This window comes from Triticum dicoccoides, chromosome 1A, assembly GCF_002162155.2.
Source record: "Triticum dicoccoides isolate Atlit2015 ecotype Zavitan chromosome 1A, WEW_v2.0, whole genome shotgun sequence".
In the NCBI taxonomy this organism is placed as follows: Eukaryota; Viridiplantae; Streptophyta; class Magnoliopsida; order Poales; family Poaceae; genus Triticum; species Triticum dicoccoides.
The window spans coordinates 563,962,193-563,980,437 of record NC_041380.1 but is presented as its reverse complement, the minus strand read 5'-3'; the positions used below and the strand labels follow the sequence as shown (position 1 = coordinate 563,980,437).

The 18,245-nt window shown below is 51.1% G+C and overlaps 1 protein-coding gene and 2 pseudogenes across 1 annotated transcript; 1 reads left to right on the top strand and 2 right to left on the bottom strand.

Moving 5' to 3' along the window:
- Positions 1–4,897: 4,897 nt before the first annotated feature.
- LOC119290828 lies at positions 4,898–7,786 on the bottom strand (annotated as a pseudogene).
- A 4,938-nt stretch (positions 7,787–12,724) lies between these two features.
- On the top strand, positions 12,725–13,894 carry LOC119290808 (annotated as a pseudogene).
- A 150-nt stretch (positions 13,895–14,044) lies between these two features.
- LOC119290818 (NADPH-dependent aldehyde reductase-like protein, chloroplastic) lies at positions 14,045–14,976 on the bottom strand. Its single transcript, XM_037569470.1, has one exon. It carries the CDS (start codon positions 14,935–14,937, stop codon positions 14,173–14,175), a length of 765 nt encoding a protein of 254 aa, XP_037425367.1. The 5' UTR covers positions 14,938–14,976; the 3' UTR covers positions 14,045–14,172.
- Between the last annotated feature and the right edge of the window lie 3,269 nt (positions 14,977–18,245).

Here is an 18,245-nt window from a genome sequence, read left to right as displayed (position 1 = left end):
TGGTTTCAGAACGAAAGTCGCCCACTGGGCTCATGCTAGTGTTACGCAGTGAAGTTTTCAGAAGCTGCACGCGGTTGCTTCGATGTTGCTCCATTAACTCCTCGGTAACAAAGGTGTTGGGATTGGATTGAATGGCCGGCGAGTGGCTCCTTCCTGAGAAGTTTGCGTAAAGTTTCCTTCCAGTTTTCCGTATAGTCACATATACTCCCTCCGTTTTTAAATATAAACCTTTGTAGATATATTTTAGAGTGTAGATTCACTCATTTTGCTCTGTAGTATGTAGTCCATATTAAAATTTCTAAAATAACTTATACTCCCTTCATCCCAAATGTCAAAAACGCTTTTATATTATGACACGGAGGGGTATTAGAAACGGAGGGAGTACGTGACCGACTCTCTTGTCATTTGTCAGTTGCATAAACTCCCTTTCCTTTCGATGTTCAATAGGAGACGAAGAGTATGGCGTGCTTGTGCATACATACAGTGTTCACACTCTGCTTGATGATCTATCTATTTCTCCATCACTAGGGTCCACGTCCTAACGATCGCTCGAACAAAAGGTGGCCGCCTCGATCTCGCAGCACTACCCGATGTTCGTTCTTTAGCTGTCAAGAAAAGGAAATAAACTTTGGAGTTTGGAGCTGAGAATAATCCACGGCTCTTCGCTCTCAGCATTAAAAGGAACTTGATCAGATCCAACATCAGCCACGCTGATAGGATCGTGGTATAATACTTGACAACGGCAATGGATGTTAACCTCTTGTGATCGGATGCTACATCAACAACAACTAGCACATTGATGGGTCTCTCGCTGTCGTTTCCTCTTGTCTCGGCTCTTTGCCACACCAAGATTCTGCGTACAAAACCGTCTGTCTGTCTGTCTAATGATGGAGAAGATGGGACGGATCTACCACAGTAGGTGCGCCATTCACACGCCCGAGGGGCTCGCGCATCCCCGCCGCCGGCGTGTAGTCACAAATTCTCCGAGGAAGAATCAATTGAAGGCCGCCGACGAATAATGCCAGTTGCTACTAACCCTCGATCCGACCATACAATTTAGAAGCTTCTACTTATTTTGTTTTCTTTATTATATCATACGCTTTTCTCTTTCCCATGTACCACGAAATGTTCAAGTACTAGTATGTAAGTGTGGTTTTTTAAAACAATTCAAATATTGATCCAGTTTTACAAACCTTTTGTGCGGCAAGAGGTAATGAAAAAAATAAGTCGAGAACATAGGGCACTGCCGTCACACGCCGAGCCATCGACTACGCACAAGACTGTGCCTTGGCCTTGCTGGTCGCGCTGGCATAAGCATGGCCCTCGCCGTGGTGGACATGCTTGTGGCCGTCGTCGTCGAGCACGCCTCGACCTGCACCGTTCTAACTCCAGCGGATGTACGCATGTGTACTATTTGATGAAATGTCTGCGATGAAAAAAGCTTGAGAGAGAGTGTTGATGATGACATGTGGGCCCATCTTGTCATAACGCCCAACATACGGTCAAATAAACGCCGCTGACTTTTATGCCACGTTAGATCTAACGAGTGGACCCAATTTTTCATGATCATGATAAAGATAACCAACACAATAATCAGTGCAACATGGTTGATTATGCTAGGTTTTCTTTTAAAAAAAGGCAGTGTTTTGAAACCCTAATCCCAATTGTGGTAGTTTTATACTCCCTCCGTCCCAAAATATAAGATGTTCTTTGACACTAAATAGTGTCAAAAAACATCTTATATTTTGGGACGGAGGGAGTACTATTTAGTCTACGCCTGCCGCTTGTTCCCATGTGCCCTCCTCCATAGAACATGCAATGCCATGCATTTAGACCTTGAAATCCCTTCTCCTTGATATTTGAATGCTTTAAATATTTATTTTACGTTTGATGCTATGAAACAGTGAAATTTCTCATCCCTACAACCTTCATTCATCTTTTAATACTCTTTACGCTGTGTTTGGATGTCTGTAAGGATGCGCACCGAAACGTCGAATGGACATGGGCCCAAATACTATGTGCTAGCATAAAAGCGATGATGCAAGGCAATTAAACCCATTAAGCTACCCCGGAAAGGCGGCCAACCAGCTATACCACGTGGCGCAAGCTGGTTGGCCGCGGCGAGAACTCTTTTGTAATTTTTTTAGATGAGTGTGTAGATTTTTATATGTATTTTATTCTTTTTAGATGGAGGTGAGAAGCTATGGTATTTTATAAATGGAGGGTCATACAAAATGGCACTCGCTGGTAAGCTACGGTGGTAATTTTTTTCTTCTTTAGTTTTTTTAGATGAAGGCGAGGATTTTTTCTGAGATATTTTTTTTAGATGGAGGCGAGGACTCTACGTATTTAAGAAAAAATAAAAATGTGCGCACAACTTTCTTTTAAGCGGCGCCATAGGACGGCACCCTAACCACTAGTGGGTTTTCAAAATGAACAGTGTTCTATCACATGAGCACCTGGTGCGTATGGTGATCACGTTTTGGGCGATATGGGGAGCGAGAAGAAAAGCAGTATACAAGGATATATTTCACAGTCCAATGTCAACTCACTCGTTTATCCAGTCCTATTGAAATGATCTTCAGGTTTTGAAGAAACCAAACATCTAGCATACACATACCAGCCCGGCTAGAACGACCCAGTGGATCCAACCATCGGAGCACATGATGAAGTTGAACGTTGACGCTATTGTGGCGGGGCGTCGAGGTGTCGGATCAGTGGATGCGATCTGCAGAAACAGGGACAGTCTATATCTTGGTCCTTCAGCTATTGTATTCAAAGATATAACCGATCCTACAACGTTGGAGGCTCTTGTCGTGAGAGAGTCTATGGCACTAGCAGAGGACCTGAATTTACAATCCATCCATGTGGCTTCAGATTGTTTGGTGGTGATAGAAGACATAAGAGGAAGAGCGGGGGTGGATACGGTGCCATCATACATGAAATCTTAGAGTACTTTAGTAGCTTTACTTTATGTAATTTTGTCCATGAATTTAGGAGCTCGAATGTCGAAGCTCACAATCTAGCGAAGCACTCACTTAAACTGGGGCTTGGTCGCCATGTCCGGTTGGGCCACCCCGGGAACTTCATTTCGTTCCTGTAAACTGTGTGACGGATCAATAAAGCTTTGCTGATCGTCTCCAATTTTTTTTTGGCTAACTACGCGTTAGAAGACAATGAAACATGCAGGGTGGGGGAGTCTTGGGCTAGCCCAACTCCTGCTCATTCACTGCATTTTTTCCTGCTCGCGATAGTTTCTTTCTCTCTGGTTCGTACATTTCTATCACCTATGTTTCATTCTTTCATCCAATATTGTTTCGTCGAAACAAACAAAGGATAAATGTTTATGATTTTGAAAAAAATGTTCAAGAAATCAAAAAATGTTTGAGTACTTTTTTAAAATGTTTGCATATTCAAAAAATATTCACGATTTTGAAAAGCTGCTTGTGATTCTAAAAATGTTTGTGAATTACAAAAAAATTCATCGATTCAAAAAATGTCCGTTGACTCAAAAAACATGTTTGTCTAACAAAAAAAGTTCATGTTTTTCAAAAAAAAATTACCAGATTTCAGAAATGTTGATTCAAAAAATGTTTGCCAATTCAAACAAATGTTGAATAATTTCAAACAATATTCCACAATTTCATGAAATGTTCGCGAATTCAAAAAATGTTCACGATTTCAAAAGCATATTCATGAATTTGGAATGATGTTTGCAAAATCATGAATTTGGAAAGATGTTTGAAAAATGAAAATGAAAGAAAAATAAAAATGAAAATGAAAATGAAAAAAGAACGAAAAATCAGAAAAAACTGAAAGACAAAACACAGAATGGATGATCAAAATTAGGATTGTGCCGTTACGGAGCTTTGCCTGGTCTGATTTCGATGGAATTGACTCCCATCTCCTCCTCTGGCCCTCCGAAAAAAAAATATCTCCTCCTCTGGCCGCCGCGGCCCTCCCCGACCCTGCACGCCCCGCCGCCGGATCCCATCTCCTCCGGCTGTGCAATGCTGCCGGATCCCCATCTGCCCAGCATTGGTTCAGGAGCAAAAGTTCAGAGCGGATGCATTGATGGATTTCTGCAGAGTAAGTAGCCATGCCACAGGTTATAGTGCCGTTGCTTCAGTTAATATTTTTACTTGTGACCGTGGGAACTACAGTACAATTTTCTGAAGTTCTGCACCCTTGGTGTTGAGTTCTGATTTTCCTTAAATACTCTCTCTGTACATATATTTGGTCACTCATACCTTACACTTTCTTTTGGCAGTCAGACATGAAGTTGAAGAAATTTTTGCATATATTGTGAACTCTCCAGTTTACCCAGTTATATATGATGGCAACAGGTAAACCAATTTCATGGTATTATGGTTTTGTTATAAAAGGCGAGACTCATACAGCAAGCTTGCAGAACTGTATCATCGTTACCTCCTATCATCAGTGGTGCACATTCTGCTATCACCCTGAACACAAGGAATGTGTTTACCAAATGCACTGCTACATAGTACTCCCTCTGTAAACTAATATAAGAGCGTTTAGATAACTAAAATAGTGATCTAAATGCTCTTATATTAGTTTACGGAGGGAGTACCTCATATCTAGATAATAATTGAAAGAAGTGATAGATTTTAATATTTGCCGTAGAACAGTTGATTTTTCTTATGCAAATTGCAACCTTCTACTTGTATCCAATTTTGTTTTTATTTGTTTAAATAATTGTGCAAGGCAATGTTTTCTGCTCGAATTATTCGAATTTGGGTGCCTGGCTTTTAGCAAGTGAAATGTGCAAGGCATTACCTTCATACTGATGTTACTACGCAATTAAAGATTTTGCCATCCAAACAAGATTTGACATTAAAGCCTTACTTGCTAAAAGCCAGGTACCCAAATTTAAACTGTCATGGGGGATTTCTTCTTTATTCTTTCTAAATGCAGACCTTTAGTGAATATTCTGAATCTTTATTTATATACAAAGAAGAATATTCTCAATTTTTGGCCTGGGAATGCCTTGTGTGCAAGCCAGACAAGGAGGGGAGCGATGGCACCGCCCAAAAAGAACCAGTTCACAGCAGAGTAAGTTCCTAAATCACCGAATATTCTGCGTGGGCTGATAAGGCCCCGTATGACTGATGCATCGTAGAATAAATGATCGTAAGGACAGGTCCAAGGGCTGCCTGCTGGGAGGAGCTCGGTGTTGCATATATTGGGGATTGTGTCCATCATCCACCATGCTGTTCCAAGGTACACAAATGCTGATATCAAAGTGCCTACAACCTGTTATTTTCAATAACTTCACTTTTAGTTAGGGACACGTACAATTGATACAATGGGAAAAATTAAATGTGACTATCTTGGACAAGTAATGATCATTGTTCATGTGACTAGTGTAGTAGCTGACCTGAGCCATAAACATGGTCCTTGGGGGAATCTTCATGTAGTGGCCCAACTTAAAATCTTGCAGAAATGCTAGAGCTTGACGAGGGGCAACGTGGCCATATACCTTGAAACACATGTTTGCAACAGGTCGTCCAGGATACAAGAAACCCATGATGTCGTACTCCGTGATGATATTCAAACCTGGAGCTGTAAGACATGCATATAGTATCCATCTGCGTTAATTCATGTTTGGAGTTCATATATACCTGGTTGGTTGTTGCTGTAATGATTCCAATTGGAAGGGTGTAGAAAATGGAGAGGGCACATGCAAGCAGTATCCCCCACCAGGGTAACTGAAGTTGCTCAATGTAGTACTCACAAGTGAACACGGCGATTGCAGCACCGGCGACAAGGATGCAAATGAACCACCATTCAGGAACCTGCCTGTATCTCCTCATAAGCTTTGTGTGTACATCCATCTTTCTATCCTGGAAAGCTGATTTGCTTAACTGCCAAATTTCACTGGACACAAGTATTATATTGCAAGTTTAGTCGCATATCTCGCTACTTTTGCTCAAAGGACAAAGGAAGCACATAGTGAAATTACATACCTTCCATGGAAAAGGAGAACATGGACAATCGTTGCGGTCAGGCAAGCAAAACCAAGGCCATAGCTGACAGCAAAGAAGGTGCTTATGTACAGTGGACCATTCTTCTCATAGGCATTTGCATCGAAGTGGAACTCGGAATCCACAGTACTAGAGATGTTGTATTTCTGACAGTCGCCGTAAAGAGACCATCTGAAAAGATAGGGAAGCTTTAAACCAGTATGTGATGGGCGTGACAACATAAATGTAGATGAAGAAGCCCGCAGCGATATTGGCAGTGGCAAACAAGGGGCTAGCGAGAGGGCTTCCGAGGTACGAGGAGATGGATGACCAGTCAAGCCCAATTGCACCTATGCCAAGGCCGTGGAGGCCCGAGCCGAGCTGTTGAGCGACTACGGAGGTGGGAAAGATCCAACAGATCCAGGAAATGGAAGTGAGCATCTCGAACAGGTAGCCTGGGAAGATGTAGTAGGCAAAACTGCACGCGAATGCCACCATGAAGAATTGAGTGCGCGTGGTGCCACCTTTGCGCCTTCGTTCCTTCTCATGAAGTGCCCTGATCAGCATATGTATCATGATTCATGAATCTGTAAGTTACTTGTTCATAAACACATCAGTAGTACTCATTAGTTGGTACTCCCTCTGTAAACTAATATAAGAGCATTTAGATCACTAAAGTAGTAATCTAAACACTCTTATATTGGAACGGAGGGAGTACCTACGTATAAGAAATTATATGCTTGCAAACTGCAATAATATGCTTCGACACTTTATTGAATAAGGATGCAACAGTATATGATGCTGCTCTGATAAGTGATAACATTGAAAACTGTGACACTCTGTTTGATGTTGCAGGAGTATTTGTTACTGGGTACTGTTAACTTATCGCAGATTCAGAGATAATACCTGAAGAGGGAGACCTGCACAAGGTTGGACGGCCACCACATCGCCGCCGGCTCCACAAGATACCGCCGGAATATGCCCGCCCACCCGAACCCCAGCACCTACATGCATGGCGGAGCAGAGTACCAGTTCATTCATGCTCCACTCCACCACTGAAGGCTATGAGCCTAGGAAGTACGAACCTGGCTGGTGAGGACGACGAGAAGGGAGACGAAGAAGGAGATGGGCTTGCCGTAGAAGACGCGGACGGCCGTGACGAGGTTGATGGCGAAGACGCTGCCGGCGCCGGCGTTGGCGAAGATGGTGATGAGCACGTGCTCCTTCACGTTGAAGGGCCCCGGGTTGAGCGTGAACTCCCACCGCCGGCCTCGGAAGAAGGCGCGCTCGGGCAGCGCCACGGCCATGAGGCGGCCGAGCGGCACGACGGCGACCTGCGCCGAGATGGCCGTGATCTCCAGCGGCTCCTTGCGGTACCCGAAGAAGGTGTTGAGGAAGGAGAGCGCCACGCAGGAGGTGGCGGCCAGCACCCACATCCGGAACGTCAGCACCGGCGTCGACGGGTCGTCTCCCACCGGCACCGTCAGCGCCACCTGCTCCACCGGCGAGTTCTCTGCCTCCCCCCATTCCTCCCCTTCCTCCGGCGAACTTGATGGCTGCACTGCACGGGAAGTTAAGCAACGTCAGCCATCGTCTTCCAGTCCACGCCCAGAAAACGACTGAGCCGACGATTTTTGTGGCTCCGCCGGCATACGAAGTGGAGCGGTGATTTGGTCGCCATGCTGGTCGTGGTCTTCCCCTTCTTCGTCTTCCTGGCCTTGTTCATGGAGTTCTTCTTGGTGGGAGGAGGAAGCCATGGTTAGGAGAGTTGGGATTTGTAGTTAGGCTCTCTGTAAGCTTGTCACTTTTGTTCTTTTGGCTGGGAATCTTTGCAAAAAGAAAAGAGAGAAAATTATAAGATATTGTTATCTGAAAGCTCCTCAAGTCCCCATAGCTGATGGCGACACTTCTCACTATTACCAACAAGGATCATGTGGCACGCTTATCAAGGATCACATGGGCCACATAAGTGTAGTTGTTGGGAGAGGTAAAAAGTTTAAGACCAACAAAGGTGATGTTAATTGTCTAAGAGCAACTCCATTTACATCACAAATATACATCATTTATTGAAGTTGCTCTTTTACATCTTCAATATATATTATCTGTTAGAGTTGCCTTCTTTTTAGATGTAAATTTTTACACCTCCTATTTTACATCTTTAAATTTGCATCTTTTATTATTAGATGCTCTAAGCGGACATTATGTTTGAAGGCCCACAAAACCAGGGTCAAAGGTCTCGAGCAGTGAAAGGTGGCCACCCACGCGTGTGCAACCACTTAGTTTTGCGGGCTCCCTAACGATTTTTTTAGCACACCTGTCTCAACTGACATTACTGAAGATCAAGACAGTGAGCGCGAAGGCGAAGATTCAGCTCGTGGGCCAAGGCTTAGGGCATCTCCAGCCGCGCCCCTAACAGGCCCTTCTCAGATGATTTTGCCGTGCCAGTGCCAAAAAAAGGGCCCAGTCGCGTCCCTAGAAGCCCGTTTTTTGCCGGCTCGGGCCAAAACTGCTGCCGGCGGACCCAGGCCGAACCCGGCGCCCTGGGGGGCGCTTGGGGAGCCGGCACAAGCGAAAAAGGCGCGTGAGCCCGCCCTGATGGCGACCCGAGGGCCTTTTTTCCGCCGCTTCTTGACGCTTTTCCCTCGCATCTCTCCCGCTCGCTTGCCTTCCTGCCGCCATTCCCTCCCTTTCTCCCGCCAAACCCCCTCCAGCTCGCCTTCCAGTCGTCGCCATGCCGCCGAAGAAGTACGCCATGCCGCGCGCGGCGGCAACCACGACTGGCACTGTGGCCCAGCCGAAGCAGAGGAAGCCCAGGGCGCCGCCATCGAAGCCACCGGGCATGTCGAGCGCCGAGTGGAGGGTGGAAGTTCAGCGACGCGACACAGTCACCACCGACCGACGGAACAGGGCCATTGCCAAAGAAGGCCCGCGACAACGCGGCGCGTGCGGCGGCGTCTTCCTCATCGGTCGATCACGCGGGGATGATGAATCCACCCGTCGTCAGCCACGCCCAGTACGCGCCCTGGGGACAGCAAGGCGTCGGATCTCCATGGGGATCGTTGTCGCCCGGCTACGCCGACGGCGACGCGCACGGGGGGTTCAACCCAAACGTGACCTTCCCCCATGGCCACCCCGCGACGCGCACACCCTCGCCCGCCTTCGTCGGCGTGCAGTACCCTCCATACAACTACTCGCCGCCCGCCGCCTACGCGTCCACACCGACGCCCCATCTCCGCCGTGGACCGCTGCCCTTCTCGCACCTCGGCGACACCGATGACACAGGAGCCGATATGGACGACATCATCGCGACAGGATCGACCGCGGCCGCCGCATCTCCCGGGTTCGCCACCCAGGACGAGGTAGTGGATCTCAGCGGCGACATGGAGGCCGAGCTCGGCTACGTCTATGGCGAGGACACGCACAAAGCGCAGGAACCCGAGGAGGAGGAGGAGGAGGAGGAGGAGCCGACTCCTGTTCTGACGAAGGGGCGCCAGAAGAAGAAGAAGCGGGCGGCTAGGTCAGGCGAACCGCGCATCAAGCGGACGTCCAAGGAGGAGGAATGCCTCGCCGAAGCATGGAAAGTCGTCTGCCTTGACCCGACCACCGGCGCGAACCAGAGCTTGGAGACGTACTGGGACCGCATCAAGGCCGAGTTCGACGAGCGGAAGCTCGTCGACCCGTACTTCAAAGGCGTCTATATGCAGCGCGGCTCCAAGGCGATGGCGAACCATTGGGGGCGTATCCAGTTGACGTGCAACAAATGACATGGAATCGTCGAGGAGGTCGCGGCTCGACCGGAGAGCGGCGCCAGCGTTGAGGATCGGGTACGCACGCTGTTCGCCCGCATCTCTTCGTCGTCTACGCCCGCCGCCCGTTAACTGTTTGTTCCTTCGCGCAGCTGCTGCGTATATTCACCATGTATCGGCGCGACAACCAAGACGCCGACTTCAAGCACTTTCACGTCTACAAGCGCATTGACAAGTGCGAGAAGTGGGCGGAAGTCCGACGTGTCTTCGACAAGGCCAAGGAGACAGACAAGCCGAACGCGACGACTCCGGGCGCGTCAGAGGGACGGCCGGACGGCCACAAATTGGCAAAGAAGGGGAAAAACGCCGACACGGCAACCGCGCAAGTGCAGGAGTCCATCGAGCATTGCCTCGCCGACGCCCAGGCCCGGACCGTCCTACGTGAAGAAAAGACCGAGGCGCGGTGGTCGTCGCTGATGAAGAACAGCGCCATCAAGCTCGACCTGCTCCGGACGAACGTCGCCGCGAAAAAGAGGAACACCGACATGGCTTTTCTGATGGGCGGGGCGGACATGCTCCAGAGCAACGACGAGCAGCTCAGGGCATGGTACATGGCGGAGCGCGGCCTCATCCTGAACCAGATGCAGACGGCAACGCCAACGACGCCAACGACACAAGCTCCCGCGCCCACGACCACACGGACGCCAAGCCCGAACGACGCCTCTACATCTCCGCCCAGCAGTGCCGAAACCGCGCCGACACAGCCCAGCACCAAAGCAGCTCCGACACCGCCGAGCCCGCGCACGCCTACTCCGCCAACGCCTGGAGCCGACCCCGCCGAGTGAATCATTGCACACGCGAACTTGCGGCGTGCGGCACTCTGTTTTTTGTAACGCCAGGCTACGTCCGATCGCCGGATTTGTGGCGTCTTTTAAGAGCGGGAACGACCAAGTTTAAATTTCCCGCATCCTGGGGCCGGCGCTTGGGGGCGTGACTGGGAGCTAGGTCGCCCCCAGGGGCCGAACTGGCGCCGGCACGCCCCCAGGCCGCTCTATTTAGGCGCCCTGAGGGGCCGAACGGCTGGAGATGCCCTTAGGCCCACTCATCGTCACAACCTTCCTCATTGGCTTGCAGGCCCAGACCGGCTCCGTTAATCGGGATGTAACAGTCTCATTCAAATACATGTGTATGTCGTGAGCTGTGACTTGGAACAGAAGTAGGTGGCCTCGGCCAAGACACTGTAGCTACCGAGATATGTGGGAGGATAGATCCAACACGATGAACTCGTTTGAATGATTAATAGAGAAAGTAGTTCACATTTGGCATCATAGCCATTTCGATCATGGAGATTCCACGTCGCCAGCACGCTTCAAGCAAGGTCCATTTTCGACGGTGGAAATGTCCTGCTCTGCTGCTTCGTCCTTGATTCCTATGATCTTAGTGTGGAGTGCTTGGCCTCTAGCAAGTACTTTCTTCGTTTCAAAATAGATGATTTAATTTTGTACTAAAATTAGTGCAAAGTTGAGTCATCTATTTTGAAATGGAGGGAGTAGTAATCTTTATTTTCATTTCATTAGCTGCAATATGGAGGATGTAGTTTTTATTTTCATTTCATTAGCTGCAATATGGAGGATGTAGTTCGGGTTTGCTCTTTAGTGTTCCCCATTGTACCGGTTTGACCGTTGTAATTTGGGTGCTTGTTGTAACTCCTGACCGGTTGATGGCTTTGTTAATTCAAAGCCAGGTTCTTTGCGAGCCTTTGTTCTAGACAAAGTAAGGGTGACGGCGGAGCTGCGAGACGTCCAACGCGGAGAAGGAAGAAGAGGGGAGAGAGCAAATGGATCCGTTAAATCAAGGGGGTGAATTTGGTGCAATATATGGTGAGGTAGACCTGTCAGGTGCGACGTTACGGACGCGTCCGAGCATCCCATCCTTATATCCGCCCTACATTTGAACTGAATATAAGGAGTGTTGATTAGCTCGGACGTTTGAAACATCCGTCTAGGTCGGGTTTTACCGGGCGTCTGAGACGGGTTTGGGCAACCCGCTGTGGATGCTGTAAGGTAACTGAATCTGGTTAAGTGCTCCTTTTTTTTGCTAATGACGGAGTGCACCGGTCCATGCATGCATATGCCGCACGAGACGCGCACACACATTATGGCATGCATTGGCCGGCCGCTTTGAGTGTTTTTCTTTAGAGTATCTTCAACAGACGCGCTATATAAAACGCGTGCTGAAAAAGATTTTTATATAGTGCGTGCATGATCAAAAATAACGCTCTAACAAAAGTTGTAAAATAGAGCACGGACAAAAACGAAGCTGCAAATTTAGTGCATGCGGGCAGCGGAGCTGCAAATTTGAGGCGCCGGCTTGAGCGCGTGGGCAGCTGCACGTGGGTCCGCTAGGTTAGACGTTGTGGTTTTGTACGTCTGGTAAACCTCCCGCTTGTAAAAGCGCTATTTCGGCGCTGTATACTTTTTTTAGCGCATCGCGCTAGCCCGCATCTGTTGGTGATGCTCTTAGTCGAGCTTGCGGTGTTGAAAAGGAGTAGTCTAGTTGAGGCCGTGCGTACGTCAAATTGTCGTGGAGTAAACGTGATATGCGTCCGCTTAACAACTTGTGCGCATCCCTGTCTGTCCGAGTTTGAATAGAATTCGCACGTATAGAGTATAATGTACACGCGCGCGCTACGTACGAGTAATGGCCGGCTGGCTGGGTGCATGACTGCATGAACCCAGCATGCACATGCATGAGCCTTCCAGTCCAGCCGTTCCCTTCTGTCCGAGTTTGAATAGAATTCCATCACCGAGTCGTACATGGAAATGCAGGCTAGCGTACATGCTCTCCGTCTACATATACATTGGCAATGGCATACGCATACGGCCTTGTGAGATCAGAAACCAAAACCAATCTCTCCCTCCCTACCTCCGTCTAGCTAGCTTCTAGTTGCCGATCGATCAGGCCATCCATCTCCACGAGTTTCCTCGCCGCAACATGGGATGGTCCACCTCAACGCCGCCGGCCGTGGGCGTGGCTGCCCCAGACGACGCCGTCACGGCCACACCGGCGGCAGCGCGCAAGAGTCAAAAAGCAGCGGCCACCAGCATCGACTCCAACTCCCCAACAGCCAGCCGCTACCACCGGCTCGAGGTGCTCGGCGCGGGAACCTTCGGCGTCGTCTACCGCGCGAGGGACCGCCGCACGGGAGAGATCGTGGCGATGAAGTGCCTCCGGACCAACGGCGCTCACGGCCGCGACGTCGGCCTCTACCTCTCCGACTTCGCTAGCGAGGTCAGCGCCCTCGAGGCGTGCAGCGGCCACCCATCCATCGTGCAGCCGCGCGCCTCCGGCCACCTCGGCGGCGAGGCCTTCCTCGCCATGGAGTTTGTGGGGCCGACTCTCAGGCACGTCATGAAGCATGTCCGCTTCGGGAGGAGGCACACCGAGCTGGAGGTTCGCCTGCTCATGAGGCAGCTTCTCGCCGGCGAGAGGAGGATGAATCGTCTCGGGTTCATGTACCGCGACCTCAAGCGAGAACGTGCTTGTCGACGGCCGTGGGAACCTCAAGATCTGCGATCTGGGATTGTCGTGTAGTATGGCCGATGAGCCGCCCTACTCCAACCCGGTCGGGACGAAGGGATACCGCGCTCCGGAGCTCCTCCTTGGGTGCACGGATTATGACGAGCGTATCGACTCATGGGCTCTCGGCGTCATGATGGCTGAGCTCCTCGCCGGCAAGCACCCGTTCCATGGAAGGTCAGACACGGAGCACCTCAGTGAAATATTGGACCTTATTGGCATGGCTGACATCAAAGAGTGGTCGGGATACGATGGACGTCGTCTGCCCGGCGGATGCCAGCCAGGAAGCTTTCTGCGCAACAAATTCCCCTGTCCCACTGAGACTAGGATCAAAGGCCCGCCGACATTATCAGAGGCTGGTTTCGAGGTCTTGAGCGGCCTCTTGCGATGCAACCCGGAGAAGAGGCTCACGGCGGAGCAAGTGCTCAAGCATCGGTGGTTCAAGGAAGCCAACCCGAGAGCTACAAGGAGCTGACCGGTGAAACAGCACAATCTACAACGGCATCTGATTCATGTGTATTAGAAATGCAAACATTGTATATGAATTGTATGAATGAATGAGGTTTGAGATAAGCAAGTAGTAGTAGTTTTCGTGTGTATCACTGCCATACGAATTGTAAGGCCGATGGTCCATTTGTAGTGTGGTTTCTTGCTCTTTGTTGTTGAAGGTACTTTGATGATTCCAGGTATTGATGCTTGTCGTGTATGATAGATCAATAAACGGAATGTAAATCATGCTAAGCACAAATTCCCACAAGATTTATTTGTTCAGTTTTCCGCAACATCCATTCCAGACGCATTATTTGGCTCCCACCGCGATGGCTAATGGCTAATGGCATGGCACAGGGCCAGCCAACAGATCATCAGACGTACCCGCCGTTGACCCGGATGACCTGCCCGTTGACCCACTCGGCGGCGTCGGTGCAGAGGAACCCGACCACCGGTGCGATGTCGCCGGCCTCCCCGAGCCGCTCCATCGGGTTCGTCTCCGCGGTCCGCCTCACCGTCTCGTCGCTTTTCCCGGCGAAGAACATGTCCGTGGCCGTGGCCCCGGGAGCCACGCAGTTGGCCGTCACGCGCGTGCCCTTGAGCTCCTTGGCCATCGTCCGCACCATCGCCTCCACGGCCGCCTTGGACGCCGTGTAGGCGGAGTACCCCGTCGGGTTCGACCCGACAACGGACGACGTCACGGCCACGATCCGGCCGCCGCCGCCGCGGGGCAGCCGGTTGGCAGCCTCGCGGAGGCAGAGGAACGCGCCGCGCGTGTTGATGGCGAACACGCGGTCGAAGTCGGCCGTGGTGGTGTCGGCGAGGGACGGGTACTTGTCGTCGAGCACGCCGGCGTTGGCGACCATGATGTGCGGCGCCGCGCAGCCGAAGGCCGACTCGGCGGCGTCGAAGAGGGCGCGCGCGCCGGCCTCCTCGGACACGTCGGCCCTCACGGCCGCGTAGCCCAGGACGACGCTCGCGCCGAGGGACGAGAGGTGGGCCGCGATGGCTCGCCCGATGCCGCGCGACGCGCCGGTCACGATGCCCACGCGCCCGCTGAGCGGCAACGCCGCGGGATCCGACGAGCCGGCCACGGCGGCGACGGCCGCGGCCGCAGCTGTGTCAGCGGCACCAGACATTGCGATCTTGGTGTGTTGCGATCAGCGCGTGCGTTATCTACTGGACTACTGGTGGTGCGCGCGTGGGCTTCTCGTGTGCGGCGGCCGCGCGCTCCACGTTTCTCGTCGTCAGCTGCACGACGTCTGCATCTATCCATGTATCTTGTGGCTGCACGACGTCTGCATCTATCCAGGGTTCAGAATATTTACTGAATTTTGACAGTTAATGGAGTAGCAAATTTAACTGAATTTTGACTGAACTCAGTTAGCTCCTGGATGTTTCACTTTTGATCTCTTTTGGTGAGGTAGAACATAGCCGTAATATTCCAAATTATTCAAATTATTTAAAATTCAGAGCTTATTTTAGCCAATTCCAATATTGAACAGAACACTATGATCGCCACTATTGTCTAAAATTAAGAACTTAGGAACAAAACACTATCTGTAGGTGACACAATATTCCAGCACTTCCCAGATTGCTGTGGTTGTTTTTTACTCAACTTATTTTAGCTCAGATTGAACCCTCTCAAGAACTTAGTTTAATGTTTATCAGATTGCTGAAAAGGTGTACAGTAATTCCTGATGCTTCTTCTTTTAGCTTTGCTTCTGAAATCTCAACAGCAAGTTCCTAAATCTTATTATATTCACATGCTAACATTCAGAGTCCCTTAGTTAACATATCAGTGTCATATGCTGACCTTCACATGCTGAGTACAGCACTAGCAGTTTCACTCAAGAGAAGACTTGTGTCAATTCACACAGAAAATTTAGTTAATGCTTTAGAATTTTCATGTGAATTTTCAATTGAATTCACAGTACATGCAAATTTTCATACTGTCAATTTACATTATGTTCTCTAGCAGAAGGACCACTACCAGTACTACTTATCGTATGATGTGTAGGTACTTAAGAGATATTACTTGGGATCTTAGCTGACAAGATCTGCTCTGGCATTGAGCAAACTAGGAGTACTACTGTGTGACCTTTTGAGTAAGAAAAACAGGGCTTTTCCTTTGCAGGAGATAAAAGATTAATTAACACTGGAGTATATTTATAGATTCTTTTTGGAATCTGGTTGTCAGTGACAAATTGATTGATAGATGGAAAATAACGCTCTGCCCCCATGTCGCTCTTCCTGGGCGATGGGCGACATGGGCGGCGTCGCCGTTCCCTCGCCTAACGCCAACTTCACCGCGTGACGTTCGGCCTCGTCTGTTTGGGGTAAAATGAACAAACAAGACGGCCCAACGCGTGACGGCTCAGACCCATCTGATCCGTTTTGTGTCTGAGCCGATCCATTTCAAGCGCAAACTTGTGTCGGTTTGGGTCGCGACACCAAACGGACGCGCGCCTCGTCCGCGTCGGGGCCGCGTGGCAGGCGGCCACCTACCTCCCACCCGCCCACATCAATGCGCACGAGCGGGCGGGCCCACCTGTCATGCGCATATCGAAAGGTCGTCGTCCTTCTTTAATTGGGAACCGTGGACCGGTCGTTGTCCACACTGCCCCACACCACCCCCACGGCCTCCTCGAAACCCGACAGCCCCAGTCCCAAACTCTAGCGAAAAACTCGCCGGCCGGCCGCCCGCAGCCATGGGGCTATGGAACTATGGCCGCAAAGGCAAGCACGACCGCGAGGCTGGTTCCTCGTCGGGACGCCGCCGCGGCTCGGTGAAGAAGGAGGAGCCCGCGTCGCCATTGCCACCACGTCGGCCCCCCGCGCCGCCCGCCTTCTCCATCGTGCCCACGGCCGCCGGCGAGCGCGACCGGCACTACATCGAGGCGGCCGTCTGCCGCCATTATTGGGAGACGAGGACGCCGCTTCCCTGGAGCGACGTCCACCTCTCGAATAACTGGCACCTGTCGGCCAACCGCGTGCCGATCCCGCCCGTCCCGCTGAGTGGCCGTGCCCGCCGCCAGGAGATCCAGCGCCGCCGCCGCCTCCTCCCGGACGACCTCTACTACGACAAGAGGTACGCCCCCGACTCGCCATTGTGGGGCACTTGGTTCCGCGATGAGCACGACATGCGGCGGGCGTCGTTCTTCACCGGCACGTCGACGGGGCCGCGGCGGCCACGTGAGCCCCGAGCGGCTCCCCAGGCGCGCGGGGCGTACGCGGGTGCGCGACCTGACGCCCACGCCGTCGCCGTCGCCATCTCCATCGCCACCCCCACCTTCTCGCATGACGGCGGAGGAGGAGGCCCGGCTCATGGCGCGTGTGCTGGAGGACTCCATGCACACGCACGACGAGCGCCAATGGGAGGGCCTCGAGGAGATGACGGCCCTCTCCGTGGCCGGCGACGTCGCCATCCCCGAGCTGGAGATGGTGCCGAAGGAGGAGGTGGTGCAGGAGCTGCCGGTGGCCGCGTTCCACCCTGACCTGGTGGGCCAGGGGTGGAGCTGGTCGTGCTCCGCTGAGCAGATGGCGGACGCCCTGGGGGCCGTGAACTGGTGCCCCACGCCGCCGCGGTCGCCGGAGCGGGAGGCCTCGCCTCGGGAGGAGGTGGTGCAGGCACCAGCCACCTTCCAGCCTGCCGCCCCCGTGCACCACGGACTGCCGGCCCACCTGTGGACGCCGCCAGACTACATCGACCTCGTCAGCGACGACGACGACACCGGCGGCCAGTGAAGACAGCGACGGCCACGGCATCGACGGGCGCAGCAGGAGCGCGCGGGAGGCGTTTTTTTTTAAAAAAAATTTAAGTTAATTATGAAACTGGGCCGTTTAAGTGGACTAACAAACTGAGCCGTTTTCTGGCCGTAACCCATATATATGTTTTATATTTTTTAACTGCGTTTATTTACTTTTTTAGTCATTTTATTTAAGTTTTTATATTTTTTTATTCATGTCCACCCCAGACAGGTTTTGGGGTGCGGCCGCCCGTTGGGCGCATCCACGATCCATCGAACAAACGCGGACATAGGCAAACCCATTGCTGCCCTAAAGGAACAAAATCTGGTCAAATCGGATGTCCGTTTAAAGTCGTGCGATGGAGTTGGCCTAAGCCGCTCTCCCCCCGTCTTTTCCTCCCGTCGTCGTCGGAGGACGCCGGCGAAGCTATTGCGGCTGAATATATCTGCATTCAAGGCCATGAGTTGTTTCTTGATGCATGGTCCTGCCTTCCTAGGCATACTGACATTTACTATTTTGTTTCATTCATATACATCATGAGTAAAGGAAGCCTCTAGAGAGACAGACAGTCTATGTTATTAAAAGAATTCTACATAGGCAGATTTATATGTCGACACACTCTTTTTAGAGCTAGTGACTTATTTAGAGGTATTTTCAGAGCAACAACATGTAAAGCCACATACTCTACAGAACCCCC